This window comes from Monodon monoceros, unplaced genomic scaffold, assembly GCF_005190385.1.
Source record: "Monodon monoceros isolate NGI ecotype Baffin Bay Population unplaced genomic scaffold, NGI_Narwhal_1 Super_Scaffold_5, whole genome shotgun sequence".
NCBI lineage: Eukaryota > Metazoa > Chordata > Mammalia > Artiodactyla > Monodontidae > Monodon > Monodon monoceros.
Window position 1 is genome coordinate 31,786,581 of NW_021703782.1, and position 27,429 is coordinate 31,814,009.

The 27,429-nt window shown below is 36.6% G+C and overlaps 1 protein-coding gene across 3 annotated transcripts in view; it reads left to right on the top strand.

The window, feature by feature from the left end:
• The window catches only part of KIF27 (kinesin family member 27), an 88,901-nt gene that overhangs the window by 13,523 nt on the left and 47,949 nt on the right, over nt 1–27,429 (top strand). For 2 of the 3 annotated variants that reach the window (XM_029203846.1, XM_029203848.1), the window contains exons 4-10: nt 389–1,332; nt 5,866–6,009; nt 12,365–12,571; nt 20,176–20,345; nt 20,842–20,945; nt 22,562–22,717; nt 25,718–25,923. In XM_029203846.1, the coding sequence (XP_029059679.1) occupies nt 389–1,332; nt 5,866–6,009; nt 12,365–12,571; nt 20,176–20,345; nt 20,842–20,945; nt 22,562–22,717; nt 25,718–25,923 (1,931 nt within the window). The remainder of the gene's footprint in view (nt 1–388; nt 1,333–5,865; nt 6,010–12,364; nt 12,572–20,175; nt 20,346–20,841; nt 20,946–22,561; nt 22,718–25,717; nt 25,924–27,429) is intronic. The other variant, XM_029203847.1, reaches the window with a different exon arrangement.

Genomic DNA, 27,429 nt, shown 5'->3' on the forward strand with positions numbered 1-27,429 from the left:
TTATATATATATAATTAATATCTTTCAATCAGTATATTAGACTCTACAAATCAAAATACTGGAATAAAGAATTTTTCTTTTGTCATGTGTTTTAAAGAATTGAGTGTGATGTGTGATTCCAAAAAAACCCACAGATTGTTTAAAACATACATATATATGACATCTTTTAGAATTTAAACATCAAAATGAATGCCATCTATTAAAATAGTCCTGTTAGCAGATTATCTAAAATTATTTAATGATGTTGCTGATGTTACTTTTATTTTGAAATGCTATGAAGTTTTTTAAAGGGACTGTCTTAGCTGGGCGGTATAAGCAAATGATAATTGTTGTATGGTTAATTTAACTCTACTGGATTTTGATTAAAACTTGCTGTTGCTATTTTAAGTGATTGTTGGGGCCAAGGAATGCCAGGTGGAGACTGCAGATGAAGTGATGAGTCTCCTGGAGATGGGGAATGCAGCCAGGCATACGGATACCACCCAAATGAACGAGCACTCCAGTAGGTCACACGCGATTTTCACAATCAGCCTTCGTCAAGTGGTGAAAAATAAAGAGGCAGCTGAAGATGGATCGTGGTATTCCCATCAGCATATTGTCTCAAAGTTCCACTTTGTGGATTTGGCTGGATCAGAAAGAGTAACCAAAACAGGGAATACTGGTGAACGGTTCAAAGAATCCATTCAAATCAACAGTGGCTTGCTGGCTTTAGGAAACGTAATAAGCGCTCTTGGGGACCCACGCAGGAAGAGTTCACATATTCCATACAGGGATGCTAAAATTACCCGGCTTCTGAAAGATTCCCTGGGAGGCAGTGCCAAGACCGTCATGATCACCTGTGTCAGCCCATCCTCCTTGGATTTTGACGAGTCCTTAAATTCTCTCAAATATGCCAACAGAGCACGCAACATTAGAAACAAACCCACCTTAAACTTCAGCCCTGAGTCAGACCGTATGGGCGAAATGGAATTTGAGATTAAGTTGCTTCGAGAAGCTTTGCAAAGCCAGCAGGCTAGTAGCAACCAAACTAGCCAGATCCATCGGGAGGGGACTCCTGATAAAAATAGGATCCATTCTCTTGAGGAGCAAGTTGCTCAGCTACAAGGAGAATGTTTGGGTTACCAAAATTGTTTAGAGGAAGCCTTTACCTTCCTGGTGGACTTAAAAGATTCTGTCAGACTAAACCAAAATCAGCAACACAAACTGCAGGAGTGGTTTAACGTGACCCAGGAGGTCACCTCATTCAGAGGACACCAAGGCATTGGAAACCTGGAAGAAGGACCACAGCATATTACAGTTCTCCAGCTGAAGCGAGAGCTTAAGAAATGCCAGGTACTTAGACACTACCTTTGTAAGTAACTTGTTTAAAGACTAAATTTATCTGGGCAAGTAAGAGTTGTTTTGGAATTTCAGAAGTTATTTTGGAAAGGATTATATATAAAATCTCATTTGCCTTTACTCTGTTTCTTTCTCCCTTTTCCTATTGCTTTCTCCTCATAATTCATCTCTTTCTTGGTTCCTCCTCCTTTCTTCTTCAAGTGTATTTTAATTTGTTGTATTTATTAAGTAGGCTCTTGTGAGACTGGTCATTAATTTAGAGGATGAGAAGAAACACAGTTTCAGGACAAAATTAGGTTAAATTTTATTGAGTTTTTAATCCCTCTTTAGGTCAGTGCTTCTTGAAAGAAAAAGAATGCTACCTGACTCCTTGAGTTTGGTGTTTTGATTTTTTAGACAAACAAATAAATCATCATATTTGATAATATTTAAGGAATGTAGCTATGTACATGTATACATATTGTATATATGTATATTGAGTTAAAATTACATTTTCCCACTTTTCATTTGAAAAACATTTGTTATTTAAAGATTATGTGTCACTGGGGAAATAATGGAGAATAGACATACCTAGTTTTGCTTATGTGGAGTTTGCAATCTGGTGGACAAATGGATAGTCCACCATTTTTTTTAAAATAGGAAAAGATATAGGTAATAAGACGGCTTTCTAGTTAGAAATCTTTCCTCAATATCTATTTGTATGTATTAGAAAGAAACCTCTATTACAGCAATTCTCAAACTTTTTGCTCACAAGTTTTCTTTACTTTCTTCAAATTGAGGTTCCCTAAAGAGCTTTTGTTTGTGTGGGTTGTTATCTATTGATATTTACCATATTAGAATTAAAACAACAAATTTAAACTATTAATTCACTCAGAACTAACAATAATAACCCAATTACATGTTAATATAAAGAACATTTTTTCATTAAAAATAACTATTTTCCAAAACAAAAAAATTTAATAACAGTGGAATTACTTTATATTTTTTCAAATCTCTTTTCATGTCTGATTTAATAGAAGACAGGTGGATTTTCATATCAGTCAGCATGCAATTTGTTGCAATATGTTGTTTTAGTTGAAGTATATGAAGAAAATCCAGCCTCATCTAGATTTGTAGTTGGAAGAGAGGAATATTTTAATGACTTTTTCAGATAATTGTGCATATTCTTTGACATTATATCAGAACTCAACAAGCGGAAATTTCCTAAAGGTTACCTGCAATGTGGGATTTGAAACCATTTTGTTACATTAACATTCACTGATTTTTACCTTGTACTTTGAATGGATCTTTTATCCACACATGATTTTGAATCAACATGCATTAGACACTTGAAAAATATTTGATTACTAAATTATGAAGATCTTTCAATGCTGACACATTTCACTATACAGTATCAAAAAAATCACATTCCTTAATATCACCACTGATCTCACCTGCAAAGTTGTTAATTACTGGAAGCTGTCAAGTTTACAGTAGCAGAAGTGTTTTCCAAAATTCTAATTTTTGCATGAAACTTGACTTTTATCATTTGCAACAAATACTTTAGTTGTTTTCCTTGAAATGATGGTTCTGTCACACATACAAGTGTGAATAGTTTGTCTGTTGTTCTTTAGAGTAAAAATAGCACCCTATGAAAAATGTGGCTAGTTCAGCTTGCAACTCAAACAGTTGCACAAGATTTTTTGCCCCAGATAACTATCACCCTTCAGTATACAGCAGAACTACTTTATGCATACCTCCCATTTGACACATAGAATACTAAAAAAGTGCTCATGTGTTGAGATTTAATGAAATCATGTTTATTCCTTCATCAAGATATTCTTAAGTGAAACTGGCATTTGTTGGTTTGTTTGTATTGTTAGTGCACAGCAGTGAAGAATACAGTGGCTACCACTACAGTTTGGTGACACTTTCTTTATTCATACTAGGAGCCAGCAGTTTTACATATCATTGTTTTTGCACCATCAGTACAAATGACAACATGGTGAAAAAGGCAAATATCATTTTAGTATAACTAGGAAAATGGTTTTAACCTCATGGATACCCTGAAAGGATCTAAGGTTCATGCTAAAAGATTCACTACTGAATACACTACGAGAACTGCTGCTCTTTTACAAAGCTTTGATCTTTAAATATAAGCATATAAAGTACTGCTTTTAAAATCATGGATTTTTTTTTTTTAAAGGCAGTAACTCTGCTCTGCCTTTTTCTTAAATAGAGCAGGCCTGGCCCTTCCTCTTTGGTATAAGAAACTGGCAGAACATTAAGTACAGGTAATAGGAAGCTTGAACTTTGTGGTACACTATAGAAGTTGGTGGTAGAAAGCATGCTTCTAAGATGACTGATTTTGGAAGCCCACAAAACCCATCTGCTTGGGGGTGAGATGGGTAGTAACCTCCTCTCTCCGTCTGTTGGAAACTCTAAATTTAAACTTGCTCTAGATTATGTACTCTAGATTATGATATCCCAAAGATATTAACAGTCTTGATGAAAAATGGTACCATGATCAGATTGTTTTGGGAAATGCTAGGTTGCAAAAAACAAACAGGTTTCTTAATCCAAAGACTTCCCAGAACTTTGAAAAGTACTGATGTATATTGTGAGTCTCCAGGTGAGAAATATAGCATTCAGTGTTTCCCAATTTAAAAAAAATGGATTCCCTTTTTTGGTCTGCAATCTTCTAGGCCTAGTAATCTATGGCTACCACTGAACAGCAAATAGACAAATGATTGGTGTCATTCCTTACCCCATATGTCTCTTAAAAAATTGTTTTTTAAACTTCATTTCTGTTCTTTTTTTCTGTGAGAGAATATAGTAGTTAAGAACATGGGTAACAGACTTCCAAGGTTTGAATCCCAGCTCCTCTGTTTACTAGCTCTCTGACATTGGACAAATACTTAACCTCTCTGTGCTTCAGTTTCCCTACCTGTAAAATGGAAACACTAATAATAAGCTCCGTTTAGGGTTGCTTTGAAAGCTATTAGAGCATTATTAGTTCCCATGAAGTGATGAGAAAGATGCCTGAGCTATAGTAAGGCTTAATACACGTTAGCCTATTATGATCTCCTCTCATTTATTTCTCTTCTACCTGGGCCTAGGTTATACATTTGTGGCAGCTAAGGGATTGGACTCAGTAGTTGTAGGTAGGGCCACGTGCCAGGGGTTCTGTGAAGGCAGCTCATCCCCTCATAAATACCTCTTAAGTCTCTTTGTTACTTTTTTACTCCATAATTTGAACACAAGGACAGTATGTGAACATGAATATACTCAACAGATAAACACTTTTAAATAAATAATAAACAATAAAACTGTAGTTTATAAAGTATATGTAAAAATATTTAAATATTCAGCACTGGGAGAGCCGTTACATTTTAAGCTTCTCGGATGGGCAATTAATTGCCCATAGCAGAGGGTATTAACTAATGAGAATTATAGTTATATTTTATTTTAAAAACAGAAAAGTCATAAAGGTCATATAAATATATAGGGTTATAAGGACCATCAGGGCCATGCGTTCCCTCCTTATTTGGTCATTCAAAGATGCCAAGCAGAGAAAAGAAGGGACTTGCCCAAAGTCCCAAGGGAAGGCTGTAGCAAATTCAAGGCTGGCCTCAGTCCGTGGGGTCCCAGTGCAGAGGCCCATCCACCTCCACGCCACCACCTGAGAGGTCACGCACATGCTCTGGTTTTGTGAATTAAATCTTGTTTGTAAAGAGAGCACCATTTTGTAAATAGGTACTCTTTCTTCTCTTTTCCTGTGGCTTAGCGGAAAGAGCATAGGCTTCAGATCTTGGAGTTGACTGTCAGGAATTTGGTTTATCCATTGTGTTGTCCTGGGAAGAGGTGTTAACTCACTGAGCTTTAGTTTCTTCATGAAAAAGGAATCATGTCTATTCAGTGAGATATTTTTAAAATGCCAAGTTACAATCTAGCATAAAGTAGACCCTTGACCAATGTTAATTTTCTGTTTATTTAGTTCAAAATTTGTTTTAAAAGTATTATTTGCATGTCCCGAGTTTATTTGGAGACAGGCAAACTAAGAAAACTATACGTTTAACCATATTTCCAGACATCTTCAAAATATATCTCTTTTTAGTGAAAGGGTGCAAAATTAGCAAATGTTCTTTATTTAAACATCCAAATGCATTGTTATACTCTATAGGTCAGTTTGGGAAATGTGACCTCTTTGATTTTTAAAAACATTAAAATCTCATGGCAATTCTAGAAAACTTATAAAAATCTCATTGAATGTACTCTTGAATAACTGGCTTCAATCTTGAAGTGCAGGAAATAAAAGTAAGGAAAATCTTCCTGTCTTTGTGGTGACTAATTCTTACATTATAGCAGTAATAGGTCCTCTCAGCTGTTTCTGCCTTTCTTATAAAGAAACCAGAAACAAAGGATAAGAAAATTTTAAGAGACATCTTCAAGGTGTCATTAAACCACAGTTTTTGTGGTATTATGTGGGCTCTCTCTCGAGTACTTTCCACATTGAATCTCTCTTGTGCTTTCTTTCCCTCCCCACAGTGTGCTCTTGCTGCTGCTGAAGTAGTATTTAATCAGAAGGACCTGGCAGTGAAGGAACTAAAGAATCAAATGCAAATGATGATGCAGGAAAACAAAGGACATGTTATATCTTTGAAAGAAGCGCAGAAAGTGAATAGGTTGCAGGTAGAGTTTTTTAATGTACCTTGCTCTGTATATTTCATTGGAATAGTACATGACTAAATAAAATAGCATTGTAAATGATAAGTGGGAATGTTTGCAAAAATAGGTTTCAGATGGAGTTCTGAACACAAGCACCTGAAAGAGTTATTACAGTTTTCCTCCTAAATTGGTGTGAAGGGAAAACATTTTTATTGTTAGCTTGACTTATATTTCAAAAATACAAAACCTGGGGCTTCCCTGGTGGCGCAGTGGTTGGGGGTCCAAGTGCCGATGCAGGGGACGCGGGTTCGTGCCCCGGTCCGGGAAGATCCCACATGCCGCGGAGCGGCTGGGCCCATGGGCCATGGCGGCTGGGCCTGCGTGTCTGGAGCCTGTGCTCTGCAGCGGGGGAGGCCACGGCAGTGAGAGGCCCGCATACCACAAAACAAACAAACAAACAAAAAAACACAAAACCTTATACCCAGGAACTTAATTTGCAAATCATATTATGGTTATCCTTTCTTTATACTTTCCCTCCCGTTGTTTGCCAAAGTAATAGGCAATATGATATTGTCAAGTGTTGGAAGGTAAACACATAATTTAAACTTTTTGATTTGTTAGATTATCGTTTTATACTCCATCAGTGATTTGCTCTTTAATTTTGGCTAAATCTTTCAATTTCTCTCTCTTAGCTTTTCTGTATTAACATGGATGTGCCTGCAGAGTAACATGGTATGTCCCTAAATATTATACTCCCTGGCTATGAACCCTACCACCCCCCCAAACAGTTAATTTCATTTAAAGACTTTAGCTTCCTATCAAGGAGTAACTACTGCTCTGAGTAATAATCTGATTCAGGACAAATTAGACTTTGATTTTGACATTATTTTTGTTTTCTTTTTTAACCCTTCTAATTCTGTAATAATTTAAAAACATAAAACATATATAAAATAATATGTGTTGTTCAGTGATTTATCACAAAGAGAACAGCTGGGTAGCCACCACCAGTTCAAGAAATAGCACACTGCCAGCCCCTCGGAAGCCCTTAGTCTCTCCTCCTCGGAGAGAGCTGCTCTCCTAATTTTCATAATGATAATTTCCTTGCTTTGCTTTGTGGTTTTACTATGTATCCTTGAACACTACAGTTTAGTTTTTGGAATTTTTATAAATTTAATCATTCAATATATATTCTTTAGTATCTGGTTGCTTTTATCGAACATTTTATCTGTTGTGATTCATCCACGTTGTGTGTAGCTGTAGCTTGATTAGTTTATAGCTGTACAGGATTTCATTGTATGAATATACCACAATTTATTTTTCTGTTCTACTGTTGATAGACATTTTTTTCTATGAATTTTCTTAAACATGTCTCCTGGTGCACACGCACACACATTTCTTTTGGATTTGTGCCTAGGAGTTGAATTGCTAGGTCATAGGGTAGGCGAATCTTCAACTTTAGTAAATGATACCAAACTTGTTTTCCAGTTTAAACTTGCACCAGCACTGTGTGAGCATTTCTGCTGCTCCACTTGCTTGCCAGCATTTGTTATTGTAAAGTTTTAAATCTTAGGCAGTCTGGTAGGTACATAATATTATTTTACTGTGGTTTTAATTTGCACTTCCCCGATGACTAGTGAAGTTGAGCACTTCTTCATGTTTTTTTGCTATTTGGATACCTTCTTTTGTGAAATGCTCATTCGAGTTTCTTGCTTGCTTTCCTATTGGACTGAGTCTTTCTATATTATCTTCTAGGAGCTTTATTGTTTTGCCTTTTACATTTTGCTGTACAGTTCTCCTGAAATTGATTTTTGCGTATGGGGTAAAGGTCAAATTTCAATTTTTTTCCATATAGATATCCATTTGTTCCAGCGTCACTTTTTGAAAAGACCATCTTTTCACCACTGTCTTTGTCATAAATCAAGGTTCATTCATGCATGCATCTATTGTATATTTCTGGGACTTCTGTTGTATCTCATTGGTTTTTCTGTCTTTGGACCAATGTCACATTTCTTATTTATTGCAGGTTCCTAATAAGTCTAGATATTCTATAGAGCAAGGCCTCTGCTCTGTTTCCCTCCTCCCCAAGAATGTCTTGGTTGCTCCATATAAATTTTAGAATCAGCTTTTCAAGGACCACAAAAAAAACCAAAAAAACAAAACTTTTTTGTGATTTTGGTTGGGATTGCATTAAATCTATAAGATACATTTGGAAAGAGTTAACATCTTTTGATCATGAGTCTTTTCACTAACCCATGAACATGGTATATTCCTCCATTTACTCATGTTTTCTTTGGTTTTTCTCAATAATGACTTTTTTGTGTGTATGTAGAAGTATTGCACATTTTTTGTTAGATTCATTCCCAGATACTTTATTTTTTTATGTGACTATAAATGGAATCTTTTCAGATTTTCATTTTTTGTTGGTATGTGTAACTGTATTGATTTGTGTATGTTGATAGCTTATACCCAGCAACCTGATTAAATTCATTTTTTAATTCTGATATTTTATGTAAATTCTTTAGGATTTTCATTTATAATTATGTCATCTGCAAATGAAGACATTTTTATTTCTTCCTTTATGATCCTTATACCTTCTGTTTTTTTTTTTTAACCTTACTTCATTGACTGACATCTTTAATACAGTGTTGAATACAAGTGTTGATACCAAGCATCCTTGTCTTGTTTCCAACTGCTGAAGAAAAGCTTTCACTGTTTCACTATTAAGTATCATGTTTGCTGCAGATTTTTTTTTTTACTTTTTGGCTGCATTGTGCGGTATGTGGAACTTCCCCGACCAGGATCAACCTGTGCCCCCTGCAGTGGAAGTGTGGAGTCTTAACTGCTGGACCACCAGGGAAGTCCCGATATATATATATTTTTAATTTATCCTTTATCAAACCAAGGAAAATTTATTTGCTGAGAATTTTTATTATGAATGGATATTAAATTTTATCAAATGATTTTTCTTTATCATGATTTCCTCCCTTTATCCTGTTAATGTGGTGAATTATATTGATTTTTCTAATTTTTAAACCAATCTTATATTCCTGGAATAAACCTTTCTTTGGGTCATGATGTATTGTGTTGGGGGTCCCCAAGACCACCCTCAGGTTGGATGATGCACCAGGAGAACTCAGCATATAGTTGTGCTCATGGCTAAGATTTATTACTGTGAAAGGAGAGCAAAGGGAACGGGGACATAGAGTGAAGTCCAGAAGAAACCAGGCACAAGCTTCCAGGAGTTGTCTCCCGGTGGAGTCACCCGCATGTGCTTAATTCCCCCAGCAAAGCCTGTGACAACTCACGTGAAATGTTGTCTACCAAGGAAACTCAGTAGAGACTCAGGTTTTATTGAGGGCTGGTAATGAAGGCATTCTCTGCCCAGCATGTACCAAAATTCCAGACTACCAGAAGGAAAGCAGGTGTTCAACATAAACCACCTTGTCTGTACAAACACTTTGAGCACAGTGAGCCACTCTTACCAGTTAGGGTGTTGGGAACCCTCTTAGGATCCAAGTTCCCAGACACCAGCCAATGGACAACCTCTTAAGCAGGTCTTTCAAAGGATAGCAGTCAGGTCTGCTGTGTTAACTGTTTTCTACAAGTGTCCTTGATTTGGTTTGTGATTATTTTGTTTAGGATTTTAGCATCTCTATTCATGTGTGAGATTAGCCTATATTTTCCTTTTTCAAAATATTCTTGTTAGATATTGTAACAAATTAGGTTATCCTAATAATATAGGTTAGGTAGCATTCCTTCTCTTTCTATACTTTGGAAGAATGTGTGAAAAATTAGTGTTATTTCCTCCTTAAATGTTTGGTTGAATTCACCTGAAAAACATTTGGGATTGGAACATTTCTTTGTGGAATGTTTTATTATGAATTCAATCATATTTTCTTTTTGCCCCCCTTTTGATAAGGTTTATTTGTCTAAGAATCTAACAACTGTGTCTAAGTTTTCATATTTATTGGCATAAGTTTGTAATAGTCTCTTATCTCTTTAATGTTTTTAGACGTGTGATGATATCCCCCTTTTCATTCCTGGTTATTTGTGCCTTCTCTCTTTTTTTTTTCTCTTGATCAACTTCACCAGGGGTTTATCAATTTTATTAGTCTCTTCAGAGAAGAAATTCTTGACTTTGTTGATCTTCTCTAGTATATGTTTATTTATTATTTAATTAATTTCTACCCTTATCTTTATTATTTAATTTTTTCTGCTTTTTTGGGGGATAGGATCCTATGCTATCTTTCTAAATTCTTTAGATGGATGCTTAGTTCATTGAGTTTTAGCCTTTCTATATATTTTTAGCCTTCTATAATATATGCATTTAAATTTATATGTTTCCTCCTAAGCTTATTTTTACCTGCATTTCACATTTGCCTCAAAATATTTCCTAATTTTTATTGTGACTTTTTTCTTTGACCTATGGGTTGTATAGTTATTTTATTTACAACACATGGAGGATTTTATTAACTTTTAGCTTAGTTGCATTTATTAATTTTTAGCTTAATTGTATGATTTCAGTTCTTTGGGTTGAAAATTGCTTTATGGGTTAGCATAAGGCCAGTTTTTGTAGATACTACAGAAGTGTTTGAAAAGAATGTGTATTCTGCAATCATTGGGTACTCTTAATCTTGTTTATCCTGTTATTCAAATCTATATTTTTACTCACTTTTTGGGGGTCTTTTTGTCATATCAGTGATTTAGAGTGATGTTAAAATCTCCCACTATAATTTTGGATTTGTCTTGAGAATAGTGACCATTTTTGCATTATATATATTTAAGCTCGGTTATTAAGTACATAGAAATGTAGAATTGTTACATCATCCTGGTAAATTGACCTTTTTTTTAAATCACTTTTTACCTCATTTTATCTCTTCTAATGGTTTTTGCCTTAAAGTCTATTTTATATTAATATAGCTATACCAGCTTTCTTTTGATTAATATTTACATGGTATCTCTTTTTCCATCTTCTTTTTAATCCTTCTGTGTCTATTTTAGTTGTGTTTCTTGTAATTAGCAGGTTAGATAATTTTACAATTCTTTCTGACAGTCCTTATCCTTTAATTGGATTACTTAGTTCATTTCTGAATTTAACATAATTACTATTACATTCTGGTTATAATCCCACCATTGTGATTTTTACTTATCCTATCTGCTCTATGTTCCTTCTTCTCTCCTTCTTACCTTCTTTTGGATTAATTGTGTATTTTAAAATTTACTTCATTACCTTAGAAGTTGTACTTTCACTTCTTTTAGTGGTTATTCTGGAGAGTATACCATGCACCCTTGACTTAATACAGTCTAATATTAATTGGTATTTTTACCCTTTTCCTAGAGAGTATAAGGACTCCATTTAATATCCCCCGTCAACTTATATGCTATTGATGTTTTATATTTTAATTATCTGAATACATGACTTTTAAAATAAAGTTACATTTTATAGCTCAGCATTAACACAGTGAAAGTTTAGGGTTTTTTTTTTTTCTCCTATTTAAACATTATAATACATGTGAAATATTAAGATGAATGACATTTCTTATTTACATAATTTTGTGCTTATAAAACAAAGATTGATGTTAGAGCTTTCTAGATTGGATATACTTCAAAATTTTTCTTTAGAGGATATGTAAGAAGCTAAACCACACACGGTGTCTCCCCCGCCACCCCCCCATATAATTTGTTCTGCCTTTGATTTCCAAGTTCTTTCTCCCACGACTCTCAATTGCCTATCTTCTATCTCTTTGTGTTTCTGGCTTTCTTTTTCGCTGAGTAAAGGCTTTCACTTCACTGCACCTGTTACCACTTTCTGTCCCCTTTGCTGTCACCTCAGCTCTTTGCAATTTTCTACACTTTTTAACATTCTGATCTCTTGTTACTTCTTGGATTTCACTCTGAAGGTTCAAACTTTTATAAAGATCAGCTAATCACAGTGCTTCAGGTTGGCAAGCTAACCAATCACAGTGTGTGGGGCACTGTCTTGCACACTCTTTAGGCTGTATTTATTGGTGCTTACTATTCAAAAGTTTTTACCACTCAGGACAATCCTAAATTCTTGTGAACACCAGAAAGCTAGTCTTTGTTTTTTGGGTTTTTTTTTTTTTTAGAAAAAAAAATTTTTTTTTTTTTTGGCTGCGCCACGCACCCTTCAGGATCTTAGTTCCGTGACCAGGGATGGAACCTGCGCCCACTGCTGTGGAAGTGTGGAGTCTTAACCACTGGACCGCCAGGGAAATCCCAGAAGGCTAGTCTTTGGATAAATGAGGTTTTACTGTTTTGTTAAGGTAGTTGTAATTTTGGTGGATGTACAGTTATTTTTAATCATTATACACATACTGAGGTTCTCTGTTTTTAAAATTCTTATCTCTCTTCTACAAAGAATGAAAAAATAATAGAACAACAACTTCTTGTGGATCAACTGAGTGAAGAACTAACAAAACTTAACCTGTCAATGACTTCGTCAGTTAAGGAAACTTGTGGAGATGGGCCAGATGCCAGGATACCTGAAAAGAGACCATATACTGTACCATTTGATACCCGTTTAGAGCATTATATTTATATTCCAGCAAGATCAGATTCCAGGAAGGTAAAGTCTAAGTATTAATTTCTTTCTTATTATGAGATTTAAAAAATATTGTATATAATATAATATCACAGTGTATTTGTATAGTCTTAGCAGGTTTTTTTTCCATTTGGTTTCATACACTTTTGTTTATACTCTTTTGTTTGTTATGTATACTCTTTTTTAAATCATGCTTCTTTTTAATAAAAAAATTAATAGGTAGGAGAATGTATAGATATATTTGGAAGGAATAGTTGAAGATAATGCTTACATTTATCAAGGAGAAAAAAGCTACCCTTTGCTATTGTATTTTCAGACGTGACTAAGTCTGATATCTTCATGAATTTTTTCTATCTTTATTTACCCAACCCAAGTTGATGAGGTTGGAGGTATTTATTTTGACTTACTTTGCCTGTCTGATTATTTTCAAAATGACATTTATGTGTTATTCAGTCTTGCCAAGTTTGACATAATCAAGACTATATAAAAATGAGTATGAAGTTTCATCTTAATTTTTATTTATTTATAAAAAATATGTGTGTGGGTGGTAAATATGTGCATACACTGATTTCTCTTGAAAAATCAAGGAATCTCCACCATGGAAAAGACTAATTAGCAGATTCATGAATTTTGGTTTCCATTTATTAATTTTAGGACTGGAAATGATTTGTTTGAGATCTATACATTGGTTACAGTCAAAGGGATAAGAAATATGAGAGATGTCATAGACTTTGCAGTCAGGCTGGCTTGGGTGTGGATACCATCTCTATGGTGTAGGCCTGGATGGATGACTAAAACCGTATGAACCCCAGGCTCCTTATCTGTCAGAATGGGGGACCTGCGGGGGTGTATGGAGGATTTACATGAGATGTTGACTCCAAAAGTGCCTGGCACACTGCATCCTAACACATGTTCATGGGGTGCTTCTACTATGTCCCAGGCTCCATGCCTCAGAATGAGTGGGACAGATGCTACTGTTACCTCTATAGTTTTCAATTTTGAGTGGTTGGATTTAAAATTTAAACCATCGTTACTATTAATTTCAGTTAAACTTTTTAGAGTTATTGACATTTTCTTCTTGGTTGAATACATGGTGAATTTGCATAGAACATTTGAGAAGAAAGATAAGGTCTTCGTAGGATTCAAATTGGATATCTATTAATTCAACTTAATTATATATCAAGTCTTCTATATTAAAAAGAATTTTTTTTACTATTGGCTAGTAATGTGAAAGAATTTCCTGTTTCTGTTCATTCTTTGTTTTTCTTTTTAAATTTTTTTTTGGCTGCGTTGGGTCTTCATTGCTGCATGTGGGCTTTCTCTAGTTGAGGTGAGCGGGGGCTACTCTTCGTTGCAGTGTGCGGGCTTCTCATTGCAGTGGCTTCTCTTGTTGCGGAGCATGGGCTGCAGGCGCGCGGGCTTCAGTAGTTGTGGCACGTGGGCTCAGTAGTTGTGGCTTGCGAGCTCTAGAGTGCAGGCTCTGTAGTTGTGACGCACGGGCTTAGTTGCTCTGCGGCATGTGGGATCTTCCCTGACTAGGGCTCAAACCTGTGTTCCCTGCATTGGCAGGCAGATTCTTAACTATTGCGCCACCAGGGAAGTCCCTCTGTTCCTTCTTTTATTTTATAATAATAACAACATTTTTTTCTGATTATAAAAGTTAGACATTTATTATCTCTCTCAGTCTCTGTTTCTTTCTCTTTTTACTAGATGTTCACACACACGCCTGCGCGCGCACACACACAAACACGCACGCATTCTTTGAGGAGACAGAGCTCCATGGACTCTTGAGAAGGGGTTAGGCCCCTCTGTTCCTTTTTTTTTTAAGATTAAAAAAAAATAATAAATTTATTTATGGCTGTGTTGGGTCTTCGTTGCTGTGCACGGGCTTTCTCTAGTTGCAGTGAGCAGGGGCTACTGTTCGTTGCAGTGCACGGGCTTCTCATTGCGGTGGCCTCTCTTGTTGCGGAACACGGGCTCTAGGCGTGCAGGCTTTTGTAGCTGTGGCACATGGGCTCAGTAGTTGTGGCTCCTGGGCTCTAGAGCGCAGGCTCAGCAGTTGTGGCACACAGGTTTAGTTGCTCCGTGGCATGTGAGATCTTCCCGGACCAGGGCTTGAACCCATGTCCCCTGCACTGGCAGGTGGATTCTTAACCACTGTGTCACTAGGGAGGTCCCTAGGCCCCTCTGTTCTTATCTCTAGTTGTTTGATTAGACCTGAAACAGCCATGACTGGAATAAAGACTTCCACAGTTATTGTTTCAAATTAGCAAATTATTATTTTTAAAATTTTAATTAGTTTCATTGCCCCCTTTCACTTTCAAGGGTTTTGGTTTGGAAAACATATTGTGTGGTTACCATAGCTTAGGAGAGGGCAGATGCACTATAAGACTTGTAGCTCCTCTGTGGTTACAGGTAATCTCAAAGTTCCCTTATGACCAAGTGGGATTAAGATGTAACAGAAAGAAAGAACCAGTGAGTTTGCCAAAAGATTGCTGTGACATGGAAGGAAAAGACCCGGCCAGAGAGACTCTGCATTATGTTGAGGAATGGCAACACTTACTCCCAGTGCTGTTTCCTTCACCATGGATGGACATATATTCAAATTAGCAAATTCTTAGTTTTGTTTTTAAAATTTTCCTTCTACCCCAAAAGAACCCTTCTAGCCACTAAAAGAAGGGGAAAAGGGAGAAAATGCAATGATCAGCAGTTTTGAGAGTTCTCTTGCTCCTATTGTGTGTCCAGGAATCCTGGCCCCCACTCTTGCTTGGACTGGTTACTGCAGCAGACATGAAGACTTGCATGGAAAGACGCAAAGCCTGCCAAGACTTGTTCAAGTCCTGTTTCCTGTTCCATTGTTCTAGAGTGAGCAGAACGTTTCATATTAAATACCAAAACTAGTTAAATTAGGCTAAAGAAGATGTCTGAAATCTCATTTCATTTTTTCCTGGATTTCTGTCTCCTTGGCAGAAGTTGAGCTAATATTTTCCAGCTCTAATATTTTCTTTTAGAATTTAGCTCAAATATTTTCTTGAAGTAAAAATAGTCTGACAAGGGAAGTATTTCCTTGACTTAAAATACTTTCAAAGAGGGCTTCCCTGGTGGCGCAGTGGTTGAGAGTCCGCCTGCCGATGCAGGGGACACGGGTTCGTGCCCCAGTCCGGGAAGATCCTACATGCCGCGGAGTGGCTGGGCCCGTGAGCCATGGCCGCTGAGCCTGCGCGCCCGGAGCCTGTGCTCTGCAACGGGAGAGGCCACAACGGTGAGAGGCCCGCGTACCGCAAAAAAAAAAAAAAAAAAAAAACTTACAAAGGAAAAGGGGAACAATGGCTTAATTAGTTTTTAAATTGATTGCATAAAGAGTTTGATTTCATTTCTTATATGTTTGTTTATACATATTGGAGGGAAAGAGTGAAAAGATCTTATTTATTTTAAAAGTGTATTATATATATATAACTTATATACTTTTGTAGCTAGCTTTTCTCACTTAATGTATCACAAATGCTTGACAGTCATTAAATATTCTATATCATGATTTTGACAGGTAATAATATTTTATCCTAAGGACATACCATTGTGTGCTTTTTCCTATTGTTGCACATTTAAGTTGTTTGCAACCATCTCTTAATCTAAAAAGTTTAATTCCAAAATGGAATTTTAGGATTTATCTACTTATGTAGAAATCCTAAAGAAATTGCCCTTCACAACTAAATAGTATAATTTACCAAATTACTAGGAAAAACGAGAAAGAAACTCATTTGTCTCAACAGATGCCAGAAACTCATCTAATGTAAACTCATGTAAAATTGAATCTAGATTTAAATTTAAGGAAAAAAATGTAACAGAGGTTTCTATTTTCTTAATGTGGTAAATATGATATAATTAAAGCCAAACACCAGTGTTATATCAGTACATACCAAAAAGGCACTTTGGAAGGAAAAAAATTACAAAGTGGTACCAGTCTTTACTTAGGTTTAAAATAATACCATATATGCTGATGATGCTACCATTTTTCATGGATTATAAGACTCACATTTTTTTTTTCACTTTATCATCTTTGGTGGTAGGATATGTTTTACAATTGATGGTATGTCATAGATGATAGCTTTTTTCTTTCTTGCTGGTATAAAAATAATGGTGTGTCTTACAGTTGATGACATTTTAGATTTGATAAAATATTGTATTATGAAAAGGAAATAAAAGCAATAGGTAAATATCACTTTCAGTACTTGACATAATTGTATAGTAAGAAAACCAACAAAAATGTTCTTAAGGGATTTTTTTTCTTTCTTTCTTTCTTTTTCTTTTGGCTGCCTTGAGTCTTAGTTGCGGCACGCAGGATCTTTCTTTTTCATTGCGGTGCGTGGGCTCCTCGTTGCAGCACACAGGCTTCTCTCTAGTTGTGGCATGAGGGTTTTTCTCTCTCTAGTTGTGGTGCGTGGGCTCCAGGGTGCGTGGGCTCTGTAGTTTGTGGCATGCGGGCTCTCGTTGAGGTGCGAGAGCTCAGTAGTTGAGGCATGCGGGCTTAGTTGCCCCGTGGCATGTGGGATCTTAGTTTCCTGACCGGGGATTGAACCCGCGTCCCCTGCATTGGAAAGTGGATTCTTTGCTACTGGATCACCGGGGAAGTCCCAAGGGATATATTTTTTAAACCTCTGGAATCTCCAAACTCACAAAAGTGGAAATATCTGTAAAATCTTTTCTGTTTTTCCTGAATGAATTCCATTTTTATTGAGTCACAAAATTCTTATGCATTAAATCCCATACACTGAAGTCAACAGCCTTTTCAGTTTTCATTAAGATTTTATCTTTCACACAAAGGCCATTTTTTTCTCACAAAATAATTAATTAGTTTTGCTTTTTAATCACGTCTTCGCATAGATTGTTGCTCATGGTGAAGCAGAGCTGTGTGAGATGTGTCTGCTGAGCTTTGACCAGGTTCCCTTGCCAGCCCAGCACTCATTCCTGCAAAACATACCAAGTTCACAGTAGCAAAATGACAAATTACATCTTATGAACCTTTGTGGAACTCTCAAATTCAACTACAAAATTAAATATGTGAAAGCCACAATCTGGTAAATGAGTTGCAACACATCTCATGAAACAAAATCAAACGCATCACTAGTGAGAAGAGATTATCTTATTGTATGATGATTGAGAATATTATGCTCAGATCTGGGTACAACACCTAAGTCAAATTAGATTATTTTTGGAGAACAACCAAGTTGCTGAAGGACCTTGGAGAAAATCTGAAGTAACTCTAGATTTAGTCTGATTCAGAGGAGACATGATAACTGCTTTCAAGTATTTGAAGGCTTATCATTACTGTTAGACTTTGTCTCTAGAACTAGGACCAATGAGAAGCAATAAGGCAATATAAGAGGCAATATAAAGAGGGATTTATTAATGAGAACTGTCAAAGTAATATGAGAGGTCTCAGGGCTTGTGCGGGTCCCCACAGTGAATTTGTTTAAGCAGAGGTTAAATGATAATTTGCAGTATTACAGAGGAGAGTCAAACATGGGATGAGTTGAACTCTAATCTTTAAAGTTCTGTCCAGTCCTGTTGCTATGTAATTCTCGGAAAAAATGGTTAGAATAAAAAAATTGCCTTCTAGTTGGATACACTGCAGCTATCTGAATTATTACTCAGCTTAATGAGTACTTACATTGTGATCAGTGTTGCTTGGGGTATGGTTGAAAATGCAAAAATATTCTTTGTTGGGAGCAGGGAGTGCAGAAGCAACTGAAAGAAGCAGGACCCAACACTTAGGTAGGAAGGGGCCAGATTATAGAAGGCTTGGTGAGCCAGAAGGGGCTAAGAACCATTCTTTTGGGTGGAATGACTGTTAAGGAATTAATTTACTGAACGTTACTCATTGTGGCAGAACCCATTTGGTGTTCATTATTAAGCTGGGTCATTTGCTTTTCTTTGTAAAAAGAAAATTTTAAAGCAAGTTACAATCCCAGAAAACAAAGTTTGATTCTGAACAGAAAGTTTTATTTGCTCCTGAAATAAAGCCCTCCTCCCAGCCCCCACCCCCACCCCCATCAAAGAGCAACCTTGAATCCTGTTGGTTATGGTGCAGGTGGTCATGCTAGGTACAATGTGCTTGTTAGATAAATACTTCTTGAGTTGGTTCTTCTGTAAATAATTTCCATACCCCAGAATTGGGAGGCCACCTAGAAAACTTTACCCCCCATCCATCATGGTGCTGATGTGATGGATGGTCTTATTAGGTAACCAACAGTGGAGGTACAAAAATCAAGTATCAAGAAATATCCAGTATCAGGTTGGTTTTCCTGGGAGGTGGTGTGTAAAGGACCTACGTCAATTGAATCTTCACACCATGTGATATACACATTCTACTGTATGTAGTAATTTTAATAGCTTATAATGATTTATATTAATAAATTGAATGTCTCCTCTAAGATCTTATTATTTACCTTTTTTGAGAAATTACCCTCAGGTTTGGTTATAGAGAAGTGGTTAAAAAGGAAATATTTGGTAACAGAAACTAGAATAAAAGTATAAAGGCAATATCTAATTCATTGTTTTCCAAGGTGAATTTTTGAGAACTTAAGGCCAATAGAATAATAATATAGAAAGTTTCCAGGCTAGTCCATGAAAATCTATTTATCCCATGATACATATTAAGTGTCACTTAGAGCACTAATTCAGCTCTCCCTGACTACTACATGTAAAGTCTGAATAAATACATTCAAATTTTCAAATCAGGAATATTTTGCCCTGGCAGAAGGAGTGGTAGTGGCTCTGGATTTCTTCATGTGGTGGGATTTGGATTAGAGGGGAATTGCAGATCCTTAGCAGCACTGCAATTCTCCAAGTGTTCAGAAATGGGAAGATTGCGGCGGGGTGGGTAACAGTTGTCTCCTATTACACTGTGTATGGGCTTCACATTTGTTGGGGAGTGCCTGAGCTATGTTTAAGAGCTGTGATGTTGGGACTTCCCTGGTGGTCCAGTGGTAAAGAATCCGCCTTACAGTGCAGGGCCTGGTCAGGGAACTAAGATCCCACATGCCGAGGGGCAACTAAGCCTGTGTGCCACAACTGTTGAGATCACATGTCTCAACTAGAGCTGGCGCACCACAGCTACAGAGCCCACACGCCCTGGAGCCTGCGCGCCACAGCTAGAGAAGAGAAAACCCGCAGGCCGCAACTAGAGAGAAGTACACATACTGCAATGAAAGATCCCGCGTGCCTCAACGAAGATCCCGCATACCGCGACTAAGACCCAACGCAGCCAAAAATAAATAATAAAGAAATCTTTAAAAAAATATATTAAAAAAAAAAAAGAGCTGTGATGTTTTCACTCATGCCTCTTTTTGGTTTCATTTTTGAGTGCTATTTTCCTTGAAGTTATACAAGCTTTCTAGAAGAGGAAGAGCTGTGTATAGATTCTGAAAGAAGTGTGTGTCCATGAGGCACAATAGTATTATGCAATGAATTTTGACTTTTTTTGTGGGCGGGGGGGATGTATATTTTCAGTGATTGGCTATTTTAAGAGTACCTGTCTAACCTCTTTAAAAAACATTTTGAGTGATAGGATAAAAACAGACACAAAAAAATCACGTTTTTTGTTGTTGGGTGGGGGAATCACTTGTAAGGTCTACACAAGTCCTTCTGTATACTCTCTGGATCGACTAGTTGCTGGATTTCGAACACGAAGTCAGATGCTGCTGGGTCACTTAGAAGAGCAGGATGAAGTCCTCCACTGCCAGTTTTCTGATAACAGTGATGATGAAGAGTCAGAAGGCCAAGAGAAATCTGAAATTAGGTATGTTAATATAGACTGATTTAATAAACATAATTACGTGATGCAATTAATATATACAGATGTAGGTTTTTTTCATTAAAGTATATCTTTTTCCATTTAATAGGAGAGTTAAGTGGTTTTTGCTACATGTACTGTCAACTAATGTGTTATGAAACCAGTGTTTGAACACAAGTCATCAGTCTAACAACTGTAAAATAATTTTGCTTTAAAGCATTTTTGGTGGTTGAATTTTAATTTTCAGAGAGAATGATTTTGGATTTCCTAATTCTGCTGCCACAGTGGCAACAAACATGATGAATTTTCCACTGGGTCCAACATGGTGGGGGATATCTTTTTATTTTGTGGAATATTAGTAAGTTCCATTTATTTTGTATTAATCATTTAAAGAATAATTAATCAATTTAAAGAATAATTTGGGGGGAAACTAATTTGAGGGCATATTAGAAACCACTAACAGACAAGTTACCTTTGATCCTGATTTTTTTTTTTTTTTTAGACATAAAGGTTGCTCGTGGATTCAAAAGCCAGGCTCTGTTTGTTCTTTTGTTGAATTGAATGATATTCAGGATCAAACACAAAAGTCAAGATTGGAGAATGAAGGTACACAGACTTTCTCAAGTACTTTAGATCTAATATTTATGACACCTCTCTTTTTCTTCAGGCAATAATTTAAGAAGCATCTGGGAATTCTCCAAGACGGGAACTTGATTACGAGTGCTTTCCTGGCTTTTTCCTTTGTGTTCTCTGCTCTACCTCTGAATTTTTGTTCGTTTTTACTCCTTAATGAAAACAGTTTTTCCACCAATCAATTCAAGCTAGAGTTATAGGCTAAATCTCTCAGAATGGGGATTTTATATTCAAACGTGAGTTGATATACATTGTACTCTTGACTTATTTAAAATGCATCCTAAGTAACTTACTAGCTCTCTACTGCTTCACTGGCACTCATGCCTACCATTAGTGATATATTTGGCATTAGAGCCAACTTAGTCTAGTGGGTACTTATAATGTTCACAACTGATGAGAATTTATGCATCAAAAAACAGCATAAAAGACATTTATGTTGCAAAAAGTATACGCGGAGATTTTAGCTCATTTCTCTTAGCCTATGTGTGGTCACAACACCAAGAGTAAGAGTACAGAGAATATAAATAACGTGATAAGTCCTACCCTGTGAAAATAGCATCTTTTTAAGAGCCTATGGGGGACTTCCCTGGTGGCGCAGTGGTTAAGAATCTGCCTGCCAATGCAGGGGACACGGGTTTGAGCCCTGGTCCGGGAAGATCCCACATGCTGCAGAGCAACTAAGCCCACGCACCACAACTACTGAGCCTGCGCCCTAGAGCCCGTGAGCCACAACTACTGAAGGCCGCACGCCTAGAGCCCGTTGTCCACAATAGAAGCCACCGCAATGAGAAGCCTGCTCACCTCAATGAAGAGTAGCCCCTGCTTGCCGCAACTAGAGAAAGCCTGTGTGCAGCAGCGAAGACCCAATGCAACCAAAGATAAATAATTAAAAATAAATTTGAGCTTATGCGTGTAATATTAAAAAATGAAATTGAGATAAATTTTTAAAATGTATAAATAGTGTAGATAAGTGCTACCAAAGTAGCCATCCTTGAACTGTTTGTTACTGGTCTACAACCAGGTAAGAAACTTAATTTCAGGATGTAAATCAGTGCACCAGCTCCTTCATTGAGGAAGTCTCACTGTGAAAAAAATGTCAGCTGAGCTAAAAGAGTGAGGTAATTGATTTATGTTCTAGTACAAGACAGAAACAAACAGTGTGAGGCCACACTCTTATTAGCCTGGGGTAGAGGGAGACTACATTCTCTGATTACCATAAAACTATGAGTTAATAGGAAAAAAATTAAAACCTCTACCTATCTGGAGATTTTATATCTTTCTTAAATAACTCGGGTTAAAGAAAAAGTCAAATTGCAGAATATCTAAGGGTAATGAAAAACTGTGTCAGAACCTACAGGATATGACTAGAGCATATACATATGTTTTAAGGAAAGGAAAACTCACTGTGAGCTGGGAAACTAAAGTCCCAATTGCTATGTATTTTTTCCTTTTTTTTTCTGTCTGTCCCTTCCTCTGTTACCTCTAGACTGCTTGTGTGTCTGCCTTTTTTTTTTTTTTAACTCTACTTCTGTCAAATATTTCTGAGCAGATAGTTTTTATTTCTCAGTTTTGTTTCTTTTATTTTAAAGATTTAAAGATTGAATGTCTCCAGGAGAGTCAAGGGTTGAATTTGCAAAAATTAAGGAATTCAGAGCTCATGCTTACTGAAGCTAAACAAAAAATGAGGGAACTTACTATCAACATCAAGGTGAAGGAAGATCTGATTAAAGAATTAATTAAAACAGGTAATAGTATCCTGTGAACCAGCTTATATGAGAAAGAAAAGCTTCTAGGGCTTCCCTGGTGGCGCAGTGGTTGAGAGTCCGCCTGCTGATGCAGGGGACACGGGTTTGTGCCCCGGTCCGGGAAGATCCCACGTGCCGCGGAGTGGCTGGGCCCGTGAGCCATGGCCGCTGAGCCTGCGCATCCGGAGCCTGTGCTCCGCAACGGGAGAGGCCACAACAGTGAGAGGCCCGCGTACCGCAAAAAAAAAAAAAAAAAAACTTCTGAAGTTGCTTCTGATGTTGTAACATTTACTTTAATTTTTGATGCTCAGGACTATCCACGTTAGCTTGGAATTCGTTCTAACAAGGTGTGCTCTAGAGCCAGTATGTGGAGGTTAATTATCAAAAGAACTTTGTTATATTTGATTTCATCTATGAATTTTTCTAACCAGTGTGAACTCTGTGTTGTGCTGAAACTCTATGGCACTTAATGTTTTTTGCCACTCTTTAGAAACATTATATTAGGCATCTGGGATAAGTCTGAGATGTTTTCCGAGTTCATTTTTAGTAAATACTTATTTTAAATTATTAGTCTTTATTTTCTTGGATAGTTCATATTTAACCTTAATTATAAACTTTATATTTTAAATGTAGCTAATTTTTGTTTTTCTGAAGATATAAGGATTTGTCCTTGAGAGCTGTCCTCTTGAGTGAGCCAGGCTTTCATCTCCTCCCCTTAATCTACCAGGTTGGGCATATGTACCACATCCTCTCCTCACCCTGCAACTCCATTAGGCTTGCCTTAAAATGCACATCTCAAGCTTTTGGGGTTCCCCTCACTAATACACTCCAAGTGTAAGCCTTGACTACTCTGAAATTCAGTAAAGAATTGAAGGAATAAGACACACTAGCATTTCTTTCCCCCAATTTCAATGCAAAACAACTCTGGTCACATTTGGGGAAACTGAAGGAAATACTATCCTCCTCTTCTTCAAGCCCAAGACTATAATCACACTCAAACTACACGAATTGTGGTTCCCAAATCCTCTGCCAGCAAGGAGAAACCTGCCTGGCCTCTCCCTCCTCTTTCCTGCAAGCTTGCTTTCTGACTGTCGGTCCTCCTTTCTCATCTTCCTCTCCTCTAGCTGCTGTCCAATGCGTTTTCCTTTCTCATTCCTAGTGGTGTATGGGCTATGCATCGTCCCAGCTCCAGTTATCCCAGATGTTTGATTTTGACCATTCTCCTTCCTCATAGGCAGGATCAATGCCAGTAAACCTCTCTTAGGAGTATCTAGGAAATGGTTTAGGGGTTTAAATAGCTTCTCTATCCCCATGATTTTAGGGTAGTGAGTGTAGAAATTGAGGATATTTACCACTCTGAAATAAACGATTTTCTTTCATATAGGTTATCCCACCATGGGATAACTAACTAAACAAGCACACTTTTGTAACCTGGTATACCCATCCTGGTTGCCTTAAAATAGAGGATACCTGAACTTAAACAGAGAAGGTCCTCTCTTGTTCATAGAACGAAGGGCAGTTTGGAGCTTTCCTAAAGTCCCTTAGAAATGGTGATTAGCAAAAGGGTCAATGTGTACTTACTTTTCCAAGTCCTCTCACTGAAGACTTCCCCAAACAGTAGCTACTTCAGCCAAAATTAATAACAATGACAATTATACTGTATTTCATCAATTTTAATACACAATTTTTTCACATTTTAATATCTCTGAAATCAGGATGCATCTTAAAAATCAGTGGCATTTTAGCATTTTGTCATGGTGTAATTGGTACTGTATATTTTTTTTCTTAGTGGTTCATAAAATATTAGCGTGTTAAACAATTTATGGGATCACAGATTCATTAAAACATTGTTGTCATATGTATTTTGAAGTTAGTTGAAAGCATAGAATTGTAGAGCCAGAAGACAACTTACAGTGCATTTAGTTCAATAACTCCCTTTATTAAAAAATTAAGAGCTTTACAGTATACCAGTATAACAACCTGTCCTGGTGATTATTCACCCCATGACCTCTAGACTCTTACTTCCCACTGCTGCTAGTTTGCCAGTCTGGTTCAGGACAGTTGACTATTCAGAATAAATCAGAACTAAATTTTTAGGGTCAGTAGCTGGGCTTAGAATGAAAAGAGATATAGAAATACCTATATTCTATTTTTCTCTATGTTCTAAATATTCATAAGAAAAGCATTTTTAAAAAATTATCTTTAACAAGTTAAAATGAAATGAAAAAGGAGAGGGGGCTAGCTCTATATTAAAGGACTCTTAAGAAACATAACAATAAGATGTACTGTGACCTTGTTTGGATTGTGATTAAAATAGACTAATTGTAAAAGACATTTTGAGACAGTTGGGGAAATCTGAATAGGAACTGGTGGGTATTAGCATTGTTAGGTGTGATAATGACTTTTTGGTTATTTCCATATTCTGTTTAGATGCTTATTGAAGTATACATAGGTGATGACATTATATCTGGGATTGCTTTAAAGTTTTTAAGTAAATTGAAGAAAAAAAAGTATAGATGAAGTAAGTAGCTGTGGCAAAATCTTGATAACTGTTGAATCTGGGTGATGGACTTTCATTATATTATTTCTCTACTTTTGATATGTTGAAAAATTTTCATAATAGTAAAATAAAAGAATTCGGAGACAGATTATGGGTGGTAGGAAGACAAAGTGTAGTAAGCAATAGGCCAGTGAGTCACCCCAAATACCTTTTAACTGAAGTTTGATGCCAGCAAAGGTAAACTGCAAATTCAGAACAAAAGATGAACCAGGGAGAAGATAGAATGGCACCAGATGGGGACAGTCATTAAGGAACTAATTATTAAAAGGACAGGTGGCAAGTTGTGTTTGATGGGGATGGGAGGGACAGCTGGATTTTTGATGCTATGCCTTAAATAGTTACTGCCCAGCTTTTTAAGAGTAGGGAAATTTTATGTTTTTGGTGTTTTACTTAGTTTTTAAACATAATTTATAATTATTACTATTATTATTATTATGAAGGTAATGATGTCAAGTCTGTAAGCAAACAGTATTCTCTGAAAGTAACAAAACTTGAACAGGAAGCAGAACAGGCGAAAGTGGAATTAACTGAAACGCAAAAGCAGCTAGAGGAACTGGAAAACAAAGATCTTTCTGATGTTGCTTTGAAGGTAAAATTACAGAAGGAATTTCGTAAAAAGATGGATGCTGCGAAGCTAAGAGTCCAGGTAATTTAAAAAATATAATTGAGAAAACTTATTTAAGGCTTCCTGATTTTGAGGATTCTTGTACCTAGTTAGGAAAGAAGTAGGATTCAGTTTTTACTAGCGGGAGGAACTGGATGGCAAGTTTTCTTTTCCAGTATGCTGGTGGGTTTACATAATTTTAGTCTGGGTAGTATATTTCTTCATTCAGGAAGTGTATTATTTTAATCTTTTTATCAAAAACCACATGGTGAGCAATAAAGATAACCACAGAAAATAGTATCCTTTTCTGAAGGATAAAAGATTAACTAATGATTAAATAATACATATATAACATCTGGTATGTATATAGCACTTTCTTGACACTCAACAAATATGATAACTGTTTCAGACAGTTTTCTGAAATCATAACTGATTGGTTTAAGAAAGGTTAATAACTTTGAGTACCACATCTTATTCTTAATTTCCTAATGCTGGACTTTGCTATATCCTCATACATAGCTACAGTTTAAAAATTCTATTCTTTGAGAAATATTCCATTATAGAGAGATTTTGTGTATGAAGCCGTTCCCAGATGCTTTTGGTATAGTCAGAGTGCTTTGTTAGTTTGCTTATAATGAATTTACTAAAGTGCCTTTTCCAGTTCTTTTGATTCATAATCTTTTTTAAAAAAATATTTTATTTATTTATTTTTTCGCTGTGTTGGGTCTTAGTTGCGGCACGTGGGATCTTTCGTTGTGGCATGTGGGCTCTTCACCGTGGTGTGCAGGCTTCTCTCTAGCGCATGGGCTCATTAGTTGCGGTGTGCAGGCTCTCTAGTAGCGTGTGGGCAGGCTCAGTAGTTGTGGTGTGAGGGCTCCAGAGTGCATGGGTTCTGTAGTTGTGGCATGCAGGGTTAGTTGCCCTATGGCATGTGGGTTCTTAGTTTCCTGACCAGGGATCGAACCAGCGTCCCCTGCATTGCAATATGGATTCTCAACCACTGGACCACCAGGGAAGTCCCTGATTCATAATCTATTGCTTTCATATTGTTTCCACTGTACATAGAATGGAATTGTAGTTAACCTAGTCAGAGCATTAGTTATCTATTTTTGAAACTGTACCACAGTTATTTTCTTTCAACAAGATAAGTGTTCACCGCACACCTCCTGTGTGCCAGGTCCTGTTCTAGATGGGGATGCAGGAGTGAACAGAGCAAAAAAGTCCCTTCTTCTAGGGTTTTTAATGCCATCTCAAACATCTGCACATCGCCATTTTTTTTTTTACTTAAGTAGCCTCTCAAGTCAACACCAAGTTAAAATAACGTGACGTGACACTTTGCACTTTCCTTCAGAATACATTTTTTCCCTTAGCAATTCACCTCCGAGAGTCTTGCGATCAATTTTTTTTAATTTCTTGACCGTTAAATTAAGGCTGCGACGTCTAACAAAGTACTCGTTTTAACAAAACATTAATAGAACAAAACAATTAAGAGCTTTCCTTTATGATTATTACGAAATTTATTTATATAATTTCATAGGTTTATATCCT